At 45.0% G+C, this 23,526-nt stretch overlaps 1 protein-coding gene across 1 annotated transcript in view; it reads left to right on the top strand.

Annotated features, from left to right (window-relative positions):
• LOC144773615 (transient receptor potential cation channel subfamily M member 2-like) overlaps positions 1-23,526 on the top strand; it is a 531,293-nt gene that overhangs the window by 199,489 nt on the left and 308,278 nt on the right. Inside the window, exons 15-16 of the mRNA XM_078658758.1 lie at positions 3,981-4,126; positions 12,056-12,168. Coding sequence (XP_078514884.1) covers positions 3,981-4,126; positions 12,056-12,168 — 259 coding nt within the window. The remainder of the gene's footprint in view (positions 1-3,980; positions 4,127-12,055; positions 12,169-23,526) is intronic.

Here is a 23,526-nt window from a genome sequence, read left to right on the forward strand (position 1 = left end):
GGTTGAAACATGTAGACCGACCTTTTAATTCACATAGCACACGTCGCTATTTTAATACACGATGCGTCTTGAACACAGAAGCCTACCTAATTAGGCATAGGTGTCACACTTCTTTTATAAGGTGTCCAGTCACTCAAGAATAAAGTCTTGGAGTGAGTAGTACTGGCCCCTTTTTTAAATCACTTACCACCGTTTTGTCACTGCACATATAAAAGAAACTATTACCCGCTCCACTGTAATCAGGTGTCGAAGCACACCCCGTTGGCACTCGGCCTACGGGGTGGGACCCCGATGATGAAGCATGTCACCGACTAGGTTGGTGAGTGAGGGGTCTTCATAAAGGACATGCTTTGTCCCACATATGGGTTGGGCCCAAGCTATTCTTGAAGCCTTAAGCTTTAGGCACAGAGACTTTCTCTGTTACGCCTGCAGGGGGTACTCCTCTCTTTGTTGTGTTATAGGACTCCAAGAACGCCAGAGTACTTCAAGAAATTGCGAGGAAGCTCTCTTGAAGTGAAGGTATTACTCCCCTGCACTCCACAGGCCCCAATCCCATGAAGTTTGTTTTGTCGACTTTCTGCTCCCTGATGACCTCGACGCAGCACCAAAGCAAGAAAAAGGTACATCTGCTCCGGAGGGCTCGATCTGTCTCACCACCAAGTTTGGGGACACCAGGACCTACCAGAGCCACAGCATACTAATACCCAGGGTACCAGATCCAAAATGGCAAACACCAAGAAGAAGAGTCCACACCGGACTCCCAAAGCACCAGAAGCAAGCACCCGTCAAGGAACCTCGAGACACCTGAGACCCAATTCTGGTGTGGCCCAGCTGTCGGAAGATCACCTCTCCAAGTTGCCTGCTCCTGACCGCGTTGACCTCAAGATGCACGACATCCGGCTCACCTGTTTGCTCTGCACCCAGCCCCCACCGGCCCTGGCACCGACTAAGCAGCTGTGCTCCAGTGGTCCAATTCTATCCAACTCCTCCCTCAATGGAGCCCCATCGGACTTACCTGTAAGTCCTCCTGTGTAGTGTACTTTCAAGTAGCCCGCTTCATCTTTGCACACCAGGTTCCAAGACCCTCAGCACTCTGCTCCTGCCGGATCCAGGATGCACCCGAACTTTTCTTGTTTGAACTTTAGAGCTTGTCCTAACATCAACCTAAACAAGATAGTGAACTGTATGAAAGCATTGCCTGATTGTATATGCCTATTGAGGGTAATTGAGCACAAAAGTGACATATTTTCTTAACGTCGAAAAATCTTAACTCAAAAAATTCCTTAGAAATGTGTTCTTGGTCTTAAAAATCATAGAAAATCGATAATATTTTTATAAATTGGTCTCGGATTTATACTTCAGTGTGTGTCTCATTTTTTGCCTCTTGGAGTAAAACTAAGGCTTTGCATTACCCTCTTACAAGCATAACTGTTCACCCACACTACTACAAAAGAAGCATTAGAATTATCTGCTTTTACCTCTGTGTACCATTTGGGGATTCAAAGGTCTCTCTGCACTGTGTACTTAATTTTAGTAAACTATATAGAGAGTGAGCTTCCTACAGTTTCCCTATTCTCTCCACCTGTTTACCACATCACTTCTTTCCTCCCTTTCTTACTCAACCCAGTGAGATCCTTCCTTCCTCTCTTGGGGATCAGTCTGTATTCCCCACAATTCTGAGTTTTGATGCTTGAAAAGTGTTCCTGTGTTATTTCTGTAATCTGACCGAAGAGTATTGCTGTGCAAAAATGTAATTATAAATATATCCAAAAGAATATTAACTACAAACATTTTGTTGTTCCAAAACATTCACATTGCATTTCTAAGTATATGTATTTAATGTAAAATGTATATTGTCATTTTAAAAAAATTGTTTAAATAAATAAGATGTTTTAAAAAATACATAACATAAAAATATAATATACAAATTAATATATAAACTTTATAAAATGCATCTTAAAATGGAGAAAATTATTTTTTATATTTCTAAAAATATACTTGAATTGTTAAATAAGATTCAAACTGGTAAATGCATGTTTCCGATAAACAATATCCTTAAGATTCACACATAAAAAGTCAAACCTAAACAATCTGCAGTATTAAATCAAACAAGATCTATTTTTCTAAATTTACATTTTTAATTGTGAATGTTGTTTGAAAAATTGCTATACTCATTCCACCCTTTCTTCCCACATTAACAAAAATACTTTTATTAAAAAAATATATAAACAAATATTCTTCAATTTGAAAAGTAATTAAATATGCAATTACGGTCTAATTAGAATGTGCATAATGAATACATTAATCAATTTCTATCAATTTAATACATGTTATTTAAAATACTATCCATTGGATCCCCTCATAAACCCCACAATCCGAAATGAATAGACAATACCTCATTTAATAAAGTGTTAAACATTAAAACGAATAAGAATTAAAATATATAACATGATTAACACATTGATTAACTAACATTATTATAAATAAAAAAGCAATACAGACCCAACCCTCCATAACTTCAACAACCCAAAGAAATATACATCACATTCTTTTTTTAACCCCTCCCATGCTGGTGACGGAACCGCTCTGTCACCAGCCACGGACGCGCTGTGCTGACGGAGCGGTTCTGTCACGGCCTACTCGGCGCGCCTGCGCTGAGCGTTCAATTGAGCGGGCAGGGCCGTGACGGTACCGGTTTGTCATCAGCACAGCGCACCCGAGGCTCGTGACGGAGCAGGTCTGTCACGAGCATGGCGACGCCGCGCGGCCCCCCCAACCCCCTAGTGCTGCGGCGGAATTGCCGCCGCAGCAAAAGGGTTAAAGTAAAAAGCATTTCACAATAATATATATGACAAAACACAAAACATAACACAATACAATAAAGCACCATAAAAGACTATATTAAAGTAAACCATATTTTAAACGTTGATACTACGGTAGAACAGAAAAAAAGAGCAGTGCCTACTTTCGTTATTTTGGCCCACAGTATTTTTGTAGTCATTCTATTTTGACAGCGATATTATGGTCATAATTTTATTTATTCTATATTTAGGGGAATATTTCCAAATCAGGTTGTAACACTGCATTGGGGAGAAGCCACACCTTAGTTTCAGTATTACCCTAAGCAAATACGATGGCCCTTAGGAAAAGGACCCAAGCCATCAAGACTAAATCTACAACTAAAGAATGCCCAGTCCTCCTGAGTTATGCATGAAAGACATAATGCTTATACAATCTAAGACACATTAATATTCTGTTTTTACACTTAAATGCAATGTCCACTCTGTTGTGTCATACTAGGAGCATATTGCACAACACCTAACTCTTTCCCATAGGACTTGTCACTCACCCACCCTTGCACCACATATGAAAGTTCCAACTTGCAATCCGCCAGGCACGGCAACTGTGCTATGATGCCTCACCAGTGAAAGCTGTGCACCGAGCAAATACAAGTTAAGACAGTATGAAGCAACACTCATAGGTTTCTGGGTGCAGGGATGGTAGATAGTGGAGCTCATATGACTTCTGGCCATTTACACATGCAGGACTATGTATGTTTCAGAATCATAAAGGGAAAGTTTGCCTGTAAACATTCAAATGTGAGGACTGTTGAGGCATTGAGAGATCTGTGAGCATCCCTCCTTCACTTACAGCAAGAGTAAGTTATCATTGGCTGCACACCTAGTAACACCACCCGAGCCTGCTGTTGTGCTTGAAAAAACTCAGCATCAACATAATATCTATATTGTTAAACAGCATCTTGGAGAACTATGACAATATATCACAACATTATGTGTTATGCTGAGATCATGGGATGAGTTGGGTATTTCGGATGTGTCAGGTTCTGTTCTGGATAGTGGTTGTTGGGTTTGTTATTGCATTTTCCACAATCATATTCCTATAATCTTTGCCTCCTCATGCATGCTTTTTCCATGTATCAGCATTACTGACAGTTTGTTATGTCCCTATGCTGATTGCAGGTGTCTTCTCAGAGTGCTCCAGAAAGAATGAAGCGCGTGCTGAGCAGCTCCTGACTCGAGTGTCCTCATCCTGGGGAAACACCACCTGCCTGCAGCTGGCTCTGAACGCTGAGGCCATGAGTTTCATGTCAAATGGAGGCGTGCAGGTGGGTGAGGGCATCCGGTTCACCTGTGGCCCCTTGTATGTACCTGCATAGGGTGAACCTAGCTACAAAGCCTCAAAGTCCTGTAGAGAGGAGGGAGATACAATACAAAAGGGATTGGGCAAGGGATGGGGTCATAGAGAGATGCAGGGGGGGGCGAGAGAGGGTGAGGGACAGACACCTTCACCAGGCAGAAGGTGAATGTGGGGCATTACATATGTGAGAGCAAAAGTAAGTTGTCTACTTTCTCGAGCATTATCCCTTAGCTGTGTATAAGTTTTTGTAAACGGTTATATGTGTGACTGTGTTAAGCGTTTGCATGCTGTTGTGTTTGTGATTTGATGTGTATGGCGATTTTGTCTTTGTGTGATTGTGCAAACTTATATGCGGTTCTGCTCCTGTACAAATGTTAGACTGTGCACTTTTGTTTTTCTCTGCATGGCATACATTTGATAAGAAGTGTGTTTATGTGCAAGCCTTTGTATATGGCTTCTAGTGTCATTTTGTGATTGTGTACAAGTGTTTTTGTGGCCAACAAGTTGTCAGCTGTGGAATCAACAAGGATTAGTGAATATCTTCATTGTGCTCTGTAGTTGGGTGTAATGTGCCCTTTCACATATATAAGATTTTAAACTTTCCCCACCTCTACATGCACACAGATCTATGCTCACACTTCTACGCAGAAACAGGCACTCCACTCCACCCCACGCCAACAGATAGAAGCACTCACATAAGCCCACAAAGAGTTGCACACACATAAACCACTGAGTGGCCTCTTTTAGGGCAGCACCTCGATTATGAAGGGCTGAGGAGCCAATGAGGGAGATTTCCCTGAGATAACGGAGACTTCTTGAGAAAGTGTTGTGACCGCTGTTCACTTCTCGTAAAGCATACCGCTCTTCAATTTTGACTTATTCAGTCACCTGCTCACTGTCTGATTCATTCAACCACTGCCACATGTACTTACTGAATCAATCACCTTAACAAAATTTTTGTCAGTTCTGATGAGCCGCCAGTGCTTAATTTGTCAAATAAAATAAGCGACAGGGCTCTCTTCAGGCGGTCACTGAGCTTGCACTACCCATTGCCCCCTGCAACCACTCTCCAAATGAAAGCACCAGCACAACTACTACACAACTACCTTCAAAACTGTCTCCCACTGCACACTAGCGACTAGACTCCGCAAGGCTGGCATCCAAGGAAAAGCGTTAGCATGGATAGGGTCCTTCCTCTCAGGCAGAACACAGAGAATATGACTACCGCCCTTCCTCTCAGAACCGACAGAGATCAGATTCGGAGTCCTCCCTCAGCCCCAAGTTCTTCAACATCTACAAGGCCCCCTTTGCAACCAACATCTGAAGGCACGGGCTAAGCATTGTCTCCTACGCCAATGACACCCAGCTCATCCTCTCCCTCACCAAGGAACCCAATACCACAAGGTGCAACCTCTAAGAAGGGATGCAAGCTGTCACGACCTGAATGAGCAACAGCTGCCAGAAGTTTAACTCAGAGAAAACAGAAGTTCTCATCCTCAGCACCACCCCCTCCACCTGGGACAACACCTGGTGATGCCCTGTCCTAGAAACTCACCCACTGCGTGTGACCACGCATGCAAACCAGACATCATACTCACCTCTTCACTCCCCATGAATCACCAGATCAACACAGTATCAGCACAGTATCCTATGCATTCTTCAACACCCTCTGAGTACTGCACAAGACGTTCAAGTGGATTTCCCTGGCTCACCGTCACAAATGCACTCATCACCAGCAGACTGGACAACGGCAACACCCTCTACGCCCGAATCAGCAAAAAACTCCTCCGCAAACTCCAGACCGTCCAGAATGCCGCAGCCGGACTAATCCTCGAAATCCCATGACACAACCACATCACCCAACACCTCTGAGACTTTCACTGGCTCCTTGCCGAAAGAAGGATAATGTTCAAGCTGCTCACACACGCCTACAAGGCCCTCCACAACATCAGACCACAATACCTCAATGACCAAATCTCCTTCCACTCCCCCGGTAGAAACCTTCGCTCAGCCGACCTCTCCCTAGCCATCGTCCCACGCTATCAAAGGACCAGAGCAGGCGAAAGATCCCTCTCCTACGTAGCAGCCAAGTCCTGGAATGAACTCCCTCTTCACCTCCTACTGAGCATGACACTGCACCAGTCCATGAAGGACCTTAAGACCTGTCTCTTCGACTGACCCCACCAGATTGGGCCACTCCCTCCCCCAGTGCCTGGAGACCCCCATGGGTGAGTAGTGATCTTCACAAACCCTGACTGATTGTTTTAACCATAACACTCCTACAAGTGTGACAATTCAAACTATTCCAGGCCACCCAAAGCCATAAGAATGTCTTGAGTGCCAGGTAGTAGTCATTTTTAATGTGTAGTACTAAATTAATAAACAACTGTAGTTATGCTCTTCGCTAAATTAGACAAACAGCGCCACCAAGTGGCAAACTCTCATAAGTGCTGATGTTGACAATTAAGTTCTGGTGCTGAGCACTGGAAACCACCGGCTCAAATTAAGCACTGGATGAGCCCTTCTTTGGGAAGTCAATCCAATCACTTTGGTGGAAAGGAGGCCCGCCTCGCTCTTGAAGGCATCTTCCATTTCCCCCTAAAAACAGGTCCGTTCCCACGACTCCTCTAGAAGCCTAACCTCGATCTTGATCATTCACCTTCCTTTAATATGTAAACTCCTTGAAATCATACGTTTACCTAATGCGTGAGTCCTACCAGTATATTTCCCCCATATTTAATAAAGCCACAATCCATTGATTGAACAATGTTCATAGGCTCATTAGCCACAGTGAGACATGCCTCTTGGATCAGTTAGCGGCTTCTGACCCAACTGGTCTTCTGGTTCTGCTGCCACTTTTTTTACATTTCTTTATTTTAATTTCAATCAATACAGCATCCTTCACAGGAACAAAGAATATGAGGAGCTTTAAATCTTTAACAATGACTACAATTTTTAGCTGGTTTGCATACCAGTACCTGTGATACTTGTTTATCTAGGTTCTGTGGTAAAAAAGAAATACTCCAAGAAGCCCACTGAAGTCTATATATTGTTTAATGTTAAAATACTGTAAGCAGCAAAATATTATAAGGCCCAGATTTACTAACATTTTGCATCCAGGTTGCATCATTCTTTTGGCACAGCCCGAAACAAAATCCATTCTGAAAGTTACAAAGCCCAATTTGTGTGGCTTTGCAAAAACAGCTCTGCCTTGTGTTACCTTGCATCAGATAGGTATTACATGGGTGGAGTATAGGCGTTGCCATTGTCAACATGTAAATCCACAGCAGATGTGCTCTCTTGTGCACACTGAAACTGGACCAGGAGCATTGTTGTCTCTATTAGACTATGGAGCTCACCACTGGACCCGTCTCTCCAGGAATCAAATCTTGAAGCACGGCTTATTGAGTGGATAGCATATCTGTTAAAGAACGACAGGCAAGGGGCTAAAATTAATTTAGAGATTTACTTAAAGTATTTCAGTTACAGAAATACATAAACTGGGTCATTAATTTGTAATATCAATAAGGATACAAATTCAATACCAAGCAGCATAAGTCAAAGAACTCGTGGAAATTCTAGCAAAATACAAATCCGGCATAGATTTACATACATTTATTTACTTATTTGGAACACCTCCAGCGGTGGTGTCCCGGCACTATGGCTGCAGAGAAGCACAATGGCACATGACCAAGGGCAAAGTGCGGTTGAATAGCCAGGTCTTCAAAGCTTTCCTGAAAGCTGATTTTGTTTCCGTTTTACGGATATGTAAAGGCATGGTATTCCAGAGCTTTGCTGTTCTGACCGCAAAGGGTCTGCGGCCTATCCTGGCCTTACAAAAGCGGGGAGTAGTGAGCAGATTCAAGTGGTTGGATCTCAGGACCTGGTCATTCCGGTAGCTTTGTAATCTGAATTTCAGATATTGCGGGCCCGACCCATGGTGCCATAGTGAGTGCCTTAAATTAAATTCTGCTACTGATGGGCAGCCAGTGAAGATTTTGCAAGTGGGGAGAGATGGAATGACGGAAAGGCACCTTGCAGATCAATCTAGCTGCAGCATTCTGAACCATTTGTAATCTGCGGATCAAGTATGCTGAGAGACCTAAGTAAAGTCTGTTAGAGTAGTCCAGGCAAGATGTAACGAAGGCTTGAACTACAGTCCTCCTACAATCCAACAGGAGAAAGTGGAGGAATTTCCTCAGGGTTTGCAGCTTCCAGAAACATGTGGATGAGATCTGACTGAACAGGGCCTTACAGGAGACAGCATTATCGAATTTGAAACCCAGGGGGCATATTATCAAGGCGGGCGATAATAGATTATCGCCGCTTTTGCGGCCGTTTTCGGCCGCTAAGCGGTGATAATTTCATCGCCCTATTAGCAAGCTGTCGCTAAGCTTGTAGGCGATAGCGAGCGGTTTGGGGCCCGCTTTGCATGTCAGCGATATTTATTGCTACTGACATGCAAACTGGGCGTACCCAACCTGTTAGCGACTGTAAGCAGTCGTTAACATCGCTATCGACTATTATCAATGCAGGTGTAGTGATGGAAATATTCACGCTAAGCTCGAATATCTCCAAAAGCTAACACCTGCTCAGACCAGTTCTTAGCCATTATATCCAATTGGGAGGTGGATATTATGGCTAAGACCCTATTGGTGTTAATGCATGAATATCATTGTATTCTCAGCGATATCGACCCATTTCGCCGCTATCGCCGGATATTTTATCGCTTTAGAGATAAACGTTGCTAATAGCACGTTATCTCTGCGATAATATCCGGCGATGCTTGGCGATAAAAAAAACTCGCTAGGCCCATTTAGCGATAAATATCGCTAGTTGTTGGTAATATGCCCCCAGATTCCTTGCCAACTCCACTGGAACAGGAAGTGGATTCACTTCTGGCGGCCACCAAAGCATGGAAGGAGGCGGAACCCGGTTAATTAAAGAAAAGCACCTCAGTTTTCTCTCTGTTCAACTTTAGCCAGTTTTGAGTCATCCACGCCGAGATGTTTCTCAGGCACTGTCTAAAGTTGAAAAAAAGCAGCCTCTGAATGTTCTTTAAAAGACAACATCAGCTGGGTGTCATCAGCACTGGGAATGACTTTCACTCCGAGAGTTTCAACCAAGGTCGCAAGTGGGGTAAGGTACATGTTGAAGAGTAGAGGGCTCAATGCCGAACCCTGAGGGACCCAGCACACAAGAGGCTTCTGAGTGAAAACAAAGGGGTGCAAATAAACCTGTTGTGTGTGGTTCTCCAGGAAAGACTGTAGCCAGGATAAAACCGTACCCCAAACTCCCAAATGATTAAGTCTCTCCACGACTATCGGATGTGCCATAGATTCAAAACCTGCACACAGGTCGAGCAGCACCAGCATAGCTGCGTTGTGCAGATCTATGGTTTCGCGAACGCTCTCTGCAACTTCCAAGAGTGCGGTCTCTGTACTTTATCCTGCTCTAAAGCCGGTTTGAGAGTCATGGAAACGGTTATTAGATTCCAGAAACTCAGAGAGTTGACTCTGGACTACCAGCAAAGAACGGATAACTCTTTGCTCTTTTATAGGACTTTGGACAAAGTGGTCCATACATTACCTATATTAGTAAATAAATACATACATTTAAAAAATACTCTATTAGTACATGGCTCTCAAGCTTTCAATCAATGAAATGCAAATAGAAAGAAGAATTTGCTACAGAATATATTTGTTGATTCTCCCCCTTTTTACTGCATTGGGTTTGGGCGCTCACAACATCTGCACATGGAAGGGGAAATGTTGCATAGTATGTTCTTCAGCCTGCTGCAGTTAGCTTGTCCTTGGAAAGGTACTTTACGTACGGCTTGGATGAGAATGTCTCTGTCGATTATAGCGAAGTCTGAAAGTTCTTTATTGAAGCAGGGAATAAACAGCAGAAATAGTCACTTTGTTTACTGCAATGTCACTTCCAAGATGGGCAATGGAGGCTACCTTGTCCAAAGTTAGATAAAGCTAAATTTCTGACATTCTATCAATGGGATTTTGACCATCCATTCACCCTTGTATTTTGATGCAAAGCCATATTTACAAAGACTTTTAAACATGTCTCTGCAGCAAAGCAGTGTGCCTACCAGAGGCTGGTATCAGGGAGAAGGGTTAACCCAATAAAGTCACTGGGACCTGGGTGATATATTGTTATGAGAAGAGGGGTCCCAGTTAAGGAAAGATGCAACCGAGTTAATTAAATCAAATCACCAAAAATACATCTATAATGTTTAATTCACATTATAGGGAAAAAGCAACAATAATGGTTACATACAATTGCGGTTGTATAAGTGCCCCTAGGGGGAAAGGGGAACGTGCATTTGTGAGGGTAGTGTAGGAAAGGATTGTGACAGTAAAAACACGTATATATCAAACATTAGTACCAATTCAATGAAAGATAAATAACAAAGCGGTGACAGTTCAATTCAATAATTCATGATACACATGCCCCATTGTCCGTACTGTACAGAAATAGTGGGTGGGAGGAGGCTGTGTAGTAAATCGGGGAGTATGTCGACGTTTCGACCCCAGAAGAAACAGGAATCAATGGAGTCCTTGTACATGGGTCTTCATCAGGACGGGGGGTATTGGGGCTAACAACCTGAATAAATCAGTGCTTCTGCATTGATGGTCGGGATAGGAATCGATAGGGAACATTGAATCATAGTGGGATGAATCCGGTTTCCCGATATATTGGGGGAAATATGGTCCGGACCCAGGGCATAGGAGACACCTCTACGCATCGATAAGCGTAGAAGGAAGTACCCAGTGTCCCCGAAGTAAAAAAGGAATACGTCCGCTTGAATCAGGACTTGTATCCGAACGGAAATGTATCCAGCGTCTCTGCGGGAGCCTTGGTTCTCCTCGAGGCTCCCGCAGAGACGCTGGATACATTTCCGTTCGGATACAAGTCCTGATTCAAGCGGACGTATTCCTTTTTTACTTCGGGGACACTGGGTACTTCCTTCTACGCTTATCGATGCGTAGAGGTGTCTCCTATGCCCTGGGTCCGGACCATATTTCCCCCAATATATCGGGAAACCGGATTCATCCCACTATGATTCAATGTTCCCTATCGATTCCTATCCCGACCATCAATGCAGAAGCACTGATTTATTCAGGTTGTTAGCCCCAATACCCCCCGTCCTGATGAAGACCCATGTACAAGGACTCCATTGATTCCTGTTTCTTCTGGGGTCGAAACGTCGACATACTCCCCGATTTACTACACAGCCTCCTCCCACCCACTATTTCTGTACAGTACGGACAATGGGGCATGTGTATCATGAATTATTGAATTGAACTGTCACCGCTTTGTTATTTATCTTTCATTGAATTGGTACTAATGTTTGATATATACGTGTTTTTACTGTCACAATCCTTTCCTACACTACCCTCACAACTGCACGTTCCCCTTTCCCCCTAGGGGCACTTATACAACCACAATTGTATGTAACCATTATTGTTGCTTTTTCCCTATAATGTGAATTAAACATTATAGATGTATTTTTGGTGATTTGATTTAATTAACTCGGTTGCATCTTTCCTTAACTGGGACCCCTCTTCTCATACCAGAGGCTGGTGTCCTGAGAAGCAATATCTTTGCATTCTGCAGGCAGACATACAAAGAGAAATATGCCTCGGAGGACAGTTTATGTGCAGGAAGGTACTCCAATCTACTTTAGTCCTAGTTTATTTTCTAGAGAAGTCCTCGTTGTCCCCTGTAAACTTCATGCCCTGTTTCATAACTTCCTGTTCCTAGTTACACGCACAATGGGAAGCGCTCTGCAGCTCTGACAGCCTTTAGTTGGTCCGTTCCTTTTCATGTTTTGTTCATCCTTTCCATAAATGCTGCCATTTTACTCTCTCTCTCATTACAGATGTTTCTGACCAAGATCTGGTGGGGGAAACTGGCCATAGACAACGCCTTGATTCCGCTTATCTTCTGCATTGTGTTTTTCCCATTGATTTACACTGGTCTCGTTTCCTTCAGGTAAGACCTCCACATTAGTGGTAAACCAACACTATCCATTCTTGATAGATTCATATATCAAAGTAAAATCTTTGAGATTTATTCAAGGATGTTGCTGACTAACATTTTTGATTAATGTGTAAAGAGTAACAATATTGTTAAAAGACTCATGTGAATGAGTTATAAGTGAGTATGTGAGTAAATGAATGGTATTGTTATGCTGCTCAACATCCTATTACAAAACACTTGCTGTCTCTGGCCTCCTAAAGGTGCTGTAAACCAGAATACTCACCTCTGAACCCTGCATGAGATCCATGTAGAGACAAAATCTTTGCTTGGCTTGGAAAATCTTTGCCACCCTGTCCTGCTGAATACTTTACTGACATGCCTTTGTTTTTCTGCCAGTGGATACAACAATGTTTGAGTAGTTGAGTGAGACTACTACCCCGTTATGCCATGTACCATGTGGTATTTGATGGAGTCCACATTGTGAGGTGCATTCCTACCCTCATGTGCCTTGGCTCTCCTTGGAATCTTAGTTTAAGGTGATCTCTGACCAAGGAGTTAACTTTAGGTCTACCTCTTGAAAGCCATCTGGAATACATTTTAGGTTAGAAATGACCAGTTCTCCGCATCACTGAGCCATTGTGCTGGAGGCAAGCTTTAGTAACTTGTTGAAGAGTGTGATGGTGTTACTTTCATTTATGTTTATCATAGGCTTCTGCCACTGCTAAAAGTGAAAGGCTTTATGTTGTTCAATATAATGAGCAGTGGCGGCTCCTCCACTAAGGTGAATGAGCGTTGCCTCACTTCTCAAAAGGAAAAATAAAATAATAATAACATATTGCTATCATCATTTTATTTTTCTTATTGTTGTCAGTTGCGGGGCATGGCGAGAAAGGACAAGGCAGGGCTGGCCAGAGCAGGGGGAGGGGTGGTGTGCACTCCCTAATTGCGCACTTCTTGGGCTGACCAAACAGTTCATGCGCACTTTGCATGTTCCCCACCAGGCTTCATTAGAGCCTGGTGAAGAACATGCACAGACTCCCTCTCCCTGGATAGAGGTCAAGGATTTTTCTTCTCTACACCATGTGATGGTGAAAGAGCGACTCATGGCGGAGTGCCTTACCCCACTTAGGCAAGACCTGTCAGATGTGACGGACAGATCCAGAGAAATAGGCTGTTCACAAGGGGCTACAATAGCATGAGTCGAAGCCCAAAGGGGAGAGGAATTCTCCTCAGACTGGTTTCAAACCTGATGGTAAAGACCAGGCGTACTTCCCAGGTGAAGGGAAGGGTAACAATGTGTCCGGTGCGGACCATCATGAGACAGCAAGGTTCCTCCAAGTCCAAGGTGGTGGCTTGTAGTAAGTGCTACCATATGGTATGCTACAGAAGGGACTGTCAGGTGCAGATCGTGTACCAGCAACACATGGGGGAAGGGACCCGAGAGGACCCTGTTGTGGTCAACTTAGTGTCTATGGACATCTGGGAGAGGGATCCAGATTCTCTGAAGCACATTCATCCTAACACACTGGGGTTTGCGCAGGAAGTCAGTTTCAATGGAAGGCAGGTGCCTGCCCTGATGGATACTGGAGCTTACAGGGCTATAGTGGAGTGGAAGTATCTCAAGCTCAAGAAAATATAACTGGTCCCAAGGATATAGGTTTGTTAGCCAATGATGAAGATATGTAGTTCTCGCTTGCCTGAGTCACTGTGGAAAGTAAGGGCAAGGCAGCCATGGTTTGTTTTTGGATGAGAGAGAGGCAAGGTGCTGGTTGTCTCTTGCACAGTGATTACATTGCCCCAGGCTTGGTGCAAGGCCCAGAAGCCTGCATGGCTTGGTTAGCATCAGCTGAGTGGACTGGAGCACAGACTGTGCAGCAGTCTCAGAAGGAATTAGGCCGGTTTATGGGAAAGAGTAGGCTCCGAAAAGGCATTGGCCATGGAGGTCATCGCTTCTTCTGCAGCTCCAGAGAGCAAGGAGGATGAGAGTTATACAGTGAACTAGGTGCTGGAGTCAGGATTGTTTCCAGACCTTCAGAAACGCAGTACAGCACCTAAAGCTGCTGCACTGCGTTGAGTGACAGGGAGCGTGAAGGAAAGTGCTACATCTGCAGAGATTTTGCCTCAGAGCGGCACACACACACAAACCTTTGTGCCAAAATACTATAATCAGACTACATTTTAAACTTTTCCTACTTTGTGTGTGTGCTGTACAGAGCAGCACACATGTAAAGTCGAAAAAGAAAAGAGAAATGAAAGCATTACCCCTTTTAATGCCTTCTTTCAAGTGGCGTTAATATTTGGTGCGAAACCCTGTAAGCTATTATTGGTAGATAGAACGTTGGGCCAAACCCCATGAGTGGTAGCATGGGAACGCCCATGTATCACCAATGGCATGCCTCCTTGACACATAATAAAGCAATGCAGGGCTGTGCACTGGTTTGTGTTACTTTTTCTTGTGAAAAACTCAAATACCAATATGCTTCGGTTTATCAAACCTCAAAAATATTTTACATTGGGTCTGTGTAAAAAAAGTAATGGAACTCAACGCAAAAGCTGTATAAATCCGCACCGAGTTGGCTGGGAGGATGGCCTTCTTTATAGTGAGCTGGTAAATCCTGAGACAGGTTCTAGCAACAGGCCAGTGGGTCTGTAAGTGCACAGGAGCTTCATGTTGTCACTGGCCCAGGACATGCCCTTGTGAGGATACTTTGTTTTAGAAAAACCCAGGATAAGTTAGACTCTCTCTGCTACCGGCCAGGAATGCACAGAGACACAGAGAGATTCTGTAGAACCTGTTGTGCTTGCCAAGTGAGTGGTAAGTCAACAGGGAACACGAAGGCACTGCTAGGGCCTCCTTCAATTGTGGGTGTTCCCTTTGAGAAGATGAGAATAGACATTGGGGCTCTATTTGTCCTCCCCCCACAGTCAGACAACAAGCTTGTCGTGGTTGTAGTGGATCATGGCACTAAGTACCCAGTGACCCATCAGGAGCATGACTGCACAAGTGGTAGCAAGAGCTCATCTGGGTATCTTTTCTATGGTCAGATTTCCAAGAATGGTAATGTCAGACTGGGAAACCTCCTCATACATAAGAGAGATGTGAGAGCATGGTGCTGTAACCTACCTCTTTTTAATGGCATACCACCCAAAAACTAATGGTTTAATGGAGTAGCTCAGTAACACACTGACAAGCATGATGGGAGGTCTGCCAGAGAACCTAAGTAGGGAGAGGGACCTCCTACCAGGTCTCATGTCCGCCTCATGTGAGATTCTGCAGAAGGGGGTAGAGTTCAACTTCTTTCTGTATGGACACCTGGTGAGGGCTCCATTCACTCTAGTGACAGCAGGGTGAGAAGGAACCTCAGAGTCTCCACTGAAGGATACGGTGGACTGTGTGTTTTGCCCCAGGACGTTGATGGCACAATACATGAATCAGGTGAAGGAAAAACGTCGGCAGGCCAAGGGCTTATGATGGTCTGAATTGACCAGAAAGCTATGCTGACTGGGTATCGGGAAGGTCAGGAAGTGTTTGTGCTGAAGCCTGTTAGCTCGAGAACTTTGAAGGACAAATGATGTGGGCCATACAGAGTAGTTCACAAGATTTCTGATGTTATGTTATGTGAAATTTCTATGGTGTTTTTGCGTTTTCACTCTGGAGGGTATCCTGGCTTCTAGAAAAGGAGTGTGCTGCAGTTACATAAACCTATTGGACTACCCAGGTTTTACATTTCATATGTGTAGGAGGCTGGCTTAGTGTATGGTGCTCACTTAAACAAGTGTAGCATCCTGCACTAATTCAGACAACCCTTCTGGTGATTTTAGTGGTCTTTGACAACCTTAGTAAGCTCTCTAAGTGGTAGCTGTGGACAGCAGCCCTCAGGCTTAGTCCAGAAGGAGTGTAAAGCAGCTTGTTTTACCAGCTCTTAATATTAGGGTATGAGTTAAGTGGAAAAGAACCACACAGTGTAGTTATAAAAAATAGATATTTACTATCAACTCTCCCTAACACAATGTATTATCTCCTACCTAGAGATATAAACACAATACACACAATACTTTGTCAATAAAATACATAAATACCACAGAATACACAGTGGTCTCCAGGAGGAGACCAAACGATATAGTAAAATAGAGGGGCCAGATTTACAAGCCCCAATGCGCCGCCGGTGCATCACATTGCGTGACGCACCGGTTGGACAGCCTGCTAAAGGATATTTACAAGCTTAGGTAAAGTCACCCTGGGTGATTTAACCTGTGCTTGTACATATCGCCGCTGTTCATGCAACACTTTGCGTTTTAGGGGCGGGACATGGGTGTTGCTGTGGGTGTTCCCACGCAACACCCATGTCCACTGATGCATTTCCAGATTTACGAGAAATCGTAAACCTGGAAATGCGTCAGTTTGCTGCACCACCATAGGGGTGGCTTAGCCAAGCAAAATTAGGAGAAATGTTTTCATTTCTCCTCGTTTTTTCCCACTTTCAATGTGTGCTGCCTTCTACAGCACGCATTGAAAGAGGAAAATGCCTGCAGTGATTGGTTTTGTGCAGGAAGGGGCCCCTTCCTTCACAAAAGCAATCTCCCCATGGCGCAGGCATCCTTGCACCATGGTGCAAGGGTGCCTGCGCCAGCGCATGGAAGCTGTTTCTGCGCCTGCGCAGGGGAGAGCACAGGAATGCGACATATCATTGTAGATATGTCGCATTCCTGTGCTCTGAAAGTGCTGTAGCGTGGCGCAGCCAAAGGTATTGCGGTGCCGCGCTGCGGCACTTTCTTGTAGATCTGCCCCGAGGAATGTGAACCACGACTTAAGTCAAGAGTGGACCCAGAAGACGTAGAGGAGTTGGGGACCCAAGAAACCACCCACAGTGACTATGTAGGAACCCCACCGAGGCTATGTGCAGAGTGGGAACATGACCTTGTACTCAATGGAAATCTATTGGTAAGTCTTGGTTGCAATTTTAAAGAAGAAGGACTCTTCACAGCAGACCCTGTAGAAACCCCATGGAAGATTGTAGAGTCACCCCACCCATGGATACCCCAGGAACCATGATAACAACTCCAGGGAAGCTGGGCGGAATAGCACTTGTTACAACGCATGCATTTTCTACGCATGCCATTACAACGGCGCGTTGTTACATTGCATGCCATTACTATGCAAATCGTTACAACGACTTGCTGTAGGGGGGCGCTGGAGTTTGGAATAGAATAATTTACTATTCCAACTCCAGTGTGTGCAACTGCAGGGAAGGTGTTGGATTGAAAATCCTAGAAATCCAACACCTTCTGCCCCTACAGCAAGTCGTTGTAACGACTTGCGTTGTAATGGCATGCAATGTAACAACGTGTCTTTGTAACAACTTGCATTGTAATGGAATTTGATGAATCGCATGCATTGTAAACGATGTTTCCCAGCTGGGTGAATAGGTGCAAAGTGACGTCGGAAACCGCCATAGACCACAATGGAGACTTTCAGGCGAATGTAAAACTTAGAGTCGAGTAGCACATCTCTTTGTGACTTTTAAGTGGTTTTAAAGATTTTAAAATTATACTTGCTGTTTTACATTGGGTGGGAAGGTTAGGGGATGTGTGATTGACGGGATTTGTGTTGACGGGGATTTTAACTTTTTCCTTAGTTGATCTTGTGACTGACGCACACACAGTTTGTGTGGAGAGTGCGCGCGGTCTAGTAGCCATAATCCCCTCACTTCTGGGCCTACCACTTCTGGCCTCGGGAGGCAGGGACAATGGTGCGAATCCTTCCTGGCAAGCCCATTTAATGCCCCGTAACACGCAGACACGCAGCAGACACGGGCAGCACAGTGGGTGCACCTAAGGTGACCCCGTCTGCGCTCGTCGGCGCCCAACCGTCACCAGGAGCCAGGACCCCTGGCCCTGAGAACTCCCATCTTACACCTAGGTTTGTTTACACTCATGTAGACCTTGTACAAATACATCAAGTAGGGGAGAGAGATGGCACTTCTATTGTATGTTGTGCTAATTCATGCCTTGCCGACTTGGAGGGGCCTTTTGACTGCAGATACTGTCACTACCAGAGTCAGTTGGTTATCACCTCAAGGGAGGCCCAGGAAAAGGCTACTCCAGAAACTAACGTGATTAGGAATACAATTTTACTAAATGTTAGGTCCCTACCCAAACACTACATTGAGATTTGGGATTTATTAAACTCTCAGGCCCCAGATGTAGGTTTCCTAACAGAAACCTGGTTGAAACCCTCTTCTATCTCGGCCATTGTCAGAATAGTAAAGCATTCTGCAACTAAATAGAGATGGCAAAGCAGGTGGAGGCATTGCAATTGTGTTTAAACTATCAATTGAAGTTACCAAGATAGACACATTTCAAGATAGGTCTGGTGAAATCTGTCTTCTTAAAATTTAATTCTCTCCCGAGAACTATTGGAAAGGCGCTCTAGTATATCGCCCTCCAGGGCACTTAAAAGATTTCTCCTTAAAACTGATGGAAAGGATTACCCCCATGTTATTACTTCTAAGCATTTTCTCCTCTTGGGGATCTTAATATACACAGTGAAATTAAAGAAAACGCTGATGCTGTGCAGTTCTAACCACCATGACCTCGCTGGGGCTAGTCATGAACAACACAGGACCAACCCATACAGCTGGTCATACTCTTGATCTAATTTTTACGAACTCACCCAATATATTTTCCCTACCCCCAGAACCAATGATCTGGTCAGATCACTTCATTCTTAACTTCCAGATACACTGTCCAAACCAGACAGAGTCACCTCTACTCACACAAGAAATGCATCACGCCAATGGTACCAAATCTCAGAGGAGAGCTTTCGGCAGGCGTTCAGATCTCCTGACTACGCTAAGTCTAGAGATATTGATAGTAGACTCGATGAACTTCATCTTGTCATTGAGTCTGCTTTAGATACTATTGCGCCTCTAAAACCATCAAAGCACAAACTGGAAAGAAAAGAGGCAGCGTGGTTCTCTCTAGAAACTAAGACGAGAAAAATCGGGCTGCAAAAAAACTAGAAAGAACCTGGCGCAAGTCTCGTCTCCAGTCAGTGAAAGAAATCTTTAAGGCAGCTTCCAATACATATCATAAAAATAGCAAGCTGACGTGGAAGAGATATATCCTGGCACAATTAACTGAAGCTGAGAACTCAGGGAAACCGCTATTCACTATTCTCAAATCTTTTACTTCTCCTAAGGCCTGCAATAATAGTATCCCTACCTCCCAGACCTTATGCAGCAATATTTTTGAGTTCTTTGTTGATAAGGTTGAAAAAATCTATGATACTTTCCCTAGTAGGCTAGGCGTCAGTGACATGCTCACTGCACCCCATATACAGTCCAGAGCAGGAAACATGCTGGCCTGTTTTCCTCCCCTTCAGGACTCCAAAGTAGTAGAATTACTGAAAGCAGCAAAATCAGGATCTCCCAGTGATGTAATGCCGGTAAAATGGTATGCCCTGTTGGTGCGGCCTCTTGCCCTTTCTATCGGTTCACTTATCTTCAGAACTGTCCAATTATCGCCCGATCTCCCTTCTTCCTCTTATGAGCAAACTTATGGAGGGACATATCAATGCGCAGCTCATGAAATTCATTGAAGCACATCCATGCTTGGATCGCTCACAATTAAACTTTCGACCTAAACACTCAACCGAAACGCCCTAGCTTGGTGTCACAGACGCTATTAAGCTGGCCCTAGATAAGGACAAAGCTATAGACTTGGTGCTGCTGGATTTATCCTCAGCTTTTGACACTGTGGCACATCATAGACTGCTACAAAGATTAACGGAAATCGGTGAAGTGGGGGTCTGCCTTTCAGTGGTTTTTCAGCTTCCTAGAACAATGCACCCAAACTGTGACCCTGGGGAAATTTCATTCCGGAGCCAAACCTCTGAACAAAGGGGTGCCACAAGGATCGTGCCTTAGTCCCACGTTATTTAATATATACGTGGCTCCCCTGGAACAGATCATCAGAGATCACAGCTTTGTCCCCTTTTCATATGCCGATGACACGCAGCTCATGTTCTCATTCGATAACAACTCGGATGTTACCAAACAGAAGTTCACAGAAGGCATGCACGCACTCTCCAACTGGATGTCAAAGTACTTTCTCCAGTTGAATGCCAAAAAAACTGAAATCCTCCTTTTTGGCGAAGCTCAACTTCTCTGGTCTCCTGATTGGTGGCCGGCATAATAAGGCCCTGTTCCTGTGCCTACCCACAAGGCAAAAAACATAGGAGTATATTTGAACCCTTCTCTAGCTATGAAGGAGCAGGTGGCTGTCATGTAAGGTAGCTGTTTAGGTTTACTAAAACTTCTAAGAAGAGTGTTCGATCTTCTCCCCCTATCGGCACACAAGACCATGCTCTAAGCCCTCATGATTAGCAGACTGGACTATTGCAGCGCACTTCTAGGTGCAGCGAACAAGGGGATGCTAGATAGGCTTTAGGTAGTGCAGAGTACGGCAGCTCGATTGGCTCTAAATCAACCACCCAGAACTGTTTTCTGGCCATTACTAAGAAACCTACACTGGCTTCCCATTCAGAGCCAAATCAAGTTTAAAATGTGTTGTTTGATTAAAAAAACTCTCAATGACAATGGCCCCAGGTACATGACCGATAGTCTTGATCCCTATCATCCCAACAGACAGTCGGGATGATAGGGAAAGGATAGTGGAAAGGCTCTGCTTGTGGTACCCTGGATTAACAAGCTTCGTGCAGGTGGAAAAGCTTTTGCCTATGTAGCCCCGCGCCTCTGGACAAACTCCCCATTGTGCTACGTGCGTGTTCTGTTTTGCTTAAATTCGGAAAACTACTGAAAAACAAACTTTTTTAGCCCGGCTATCTTTTCACCGCCTAGTTTTATGTTTCGCTGCTACCGCGGAGATACCCCTGCTGGGGTGAGTCCTGTGCTTTACAAATCCCCTCATTCATTCATTCATTCATGCTGCTGGCAAAGAAGGTGAAAGTGTCCGGTGGAACCCAAAGGTGGATTCGAGATGAGAAGTGCCTGCAGGCAGGAGGGGCAGCTCTATGCCACCCAGGAGTGACCTGACCAGGAGGCACGAAAGATGAATGTCCACCGATGTTGGGAATCCAGGAGAGTTCGCAGTGCCCTTGTAGTTGCAGCTGTATGGAACTGGCCATGCTGAGGAAGACCAGGAGCCGTTCACGAGCTGTCCCACGTCGGATGTCGAGAGTCAAGGGGTCAGTGTCCAACAAGGGCACCAACAAGCCTTGGCAGCGGCAAGATACTCAGTTGTTGAAAAAGGTGAACGGTCGATCCCAAGCGAGGTCCAAGTGACTCACCACGAGCAGGCAAGCTAGGGCAGGCCCCGAGTAGGCAGGGGAGCCCACTGGAGTTGAAGAAGACCCTCAAGACGACCCTCAAGACGACCCATAGGCTGGAGGCACAGAAGTCACAAGAGGACCTCAAGCAGCCCACCAAAAGATGAAGGCCCATGGTGCAAAGGATGCCGTGCAAGCGAAGATCTTGGCTGCAGGAGATGCTGGAGGAGAGAGTCAACAAGCCTTGGTAACAAAAAGTTGATGCAATGCACAGGGGTACTGGTCCAGCAGTTCTGACGAGGGATCCTGCCATCCAACTTGCTAGGAAGACAGTTCAGGCCTTGAGGGAGTTGCAAAACTACCACCTGTGTTGCTGAACCTTTAGGAGTCTGTTGGAGCTCAGGAACAGCAGACCGGTCACCTTTGTTGCAGTGCAGGCAGTTGCAAGTAAGTGCCTCCTTCATCCTAGGGAGATTTCTTCAGGTGTCTTGGATGTCCACAGGCCTTGTGAAGTACCTGTATGGAGCATAGGCACAGTCGTTGCAGCAGACTTGCAGGACCATGAGACCAGGAGCAGCAGGATTCTTCCCAGTTGCAGTCTCGGTTCCCAAAAGCCAACTTCAGCGATGTCCAGAGTATCTAGACGGTCGATGTTGAAGTGGTGTTGGATCTGACTCTTGTACCAAGACAAATCTTAGGATCCACCCACAGGTAAGCACCTTAAGTACCCTAAGGAAAGGGTTGGAATGATTCAGAGGTCCCTCTGAGAGGAGGGGCTAGACAGTAGGAAGGCTACTCCCATGTCCTTTGTCCAGTTTCATGCCAGAGCAGGAGCCAATGGCTCCCTGAACTGGTTTGAACTGGAGTATGCAAAGAGGGCACCAAATGTGCCCTTTAATCAGTCTGAGTGGAGCTGGCAAGCGCGCCTACCCTGTCCCAATACACTAAGTCCTGTCTGGGGGGTGGTCACACCTCCCTGTGACAGGAAGCCTGTTGTCCTGCCTTCCTCTGCTTGAGCTTGGCTCAGCTGCAGGAGGGCAGAATCATGTCTCTGGTCAGCAGCAACCATAGTTTGCTGTCCGGATTTAGAAGACTGGTACCAGGAGCACTGAGGCCCTCTTGTAGGAGCTTTACCGTGCATGGAATCATGCCTCCCACACCATTTACAGTGTGGGGGTATGATTCCAACATGACAGGGTTCGTTACAGTCAGTTTAGAGTTAGCCATCGCATATTGACGCATGGTCACTCTATATATCGTAATGGCTAATACACTTACAACTTGGGAGAATGGACTACATGGTTTGCAGGGGCACCGTCACACTTAGAACCAAGTGCCCTGCCTTCAGGATTGAAAAGCCTGCATGGGGGTAACTAATAGGTTTTAAGTGCAGTGACCTCAGATATAAGGAAACCTATATCTGTCGTAAGTGGTGCTAGCACCCGGATGTATGACGTTACAACGCATACTTTTACCACGCATACCATTACAACGCGGTTTTTACCACGCATACCATTACAACGCATAGCGCTTTGGGGTGCTGGATAGTGAATAGTTTAATTTACTATTCCAACTCCAGTCCCCGTGGACACTAGGGAAGGTTATTGGATAGTAAATTAACCTATTCCCTATCCTAGAGCGCCCCCCAGCGCAATGCGTTGTAATGGTATGCGTGGTAAAAACCGCGTTGTAATGGTAGTGCGTGGTAAAAAATGCATGGTAAAGGTTGTATACCCTAGCACCCGCTTACACAGGCTGCAATGGCAGGCCTATAGTCACAATTCGACTGGTCCCCCATGGGTGGCATAATACATGCTGCAGCTCATGGGAGTCACCTGGTGTACCTATGCCCTGGGTACCTTAGTACAATTTACTAGGAACTTACAAGGGTACACAAGTAGCCAATCTGGAGTGTACCTAAGTACTCACCGAGTCCAATTTAGGGAAGATTCACAGTGACCGGGGTCCTGATTAGCAGGATCCCATTCAGACTAGTCAGAAACACATAATGACACCAGCAAAAAGTGGGGATGACCATGAAAGCAGATCCTACTTTCCTACAGTATGGAATTCTAAGGCTC

Source organism: Lissotriton helveticus, chromosome 8, assembly GCF_964261635.1.
Source record: "Lissotriton helveticus chromosome 8, aLisHel1.1, whole genome shotgun sequence".
NCBI classification, from domain to species: domain Eukaryota; kingdom Metazoa; phylum Chordata; class Amphibia; order Caudata; family Salamandridae; genus Lissotriton; species Lissotriton helveticus.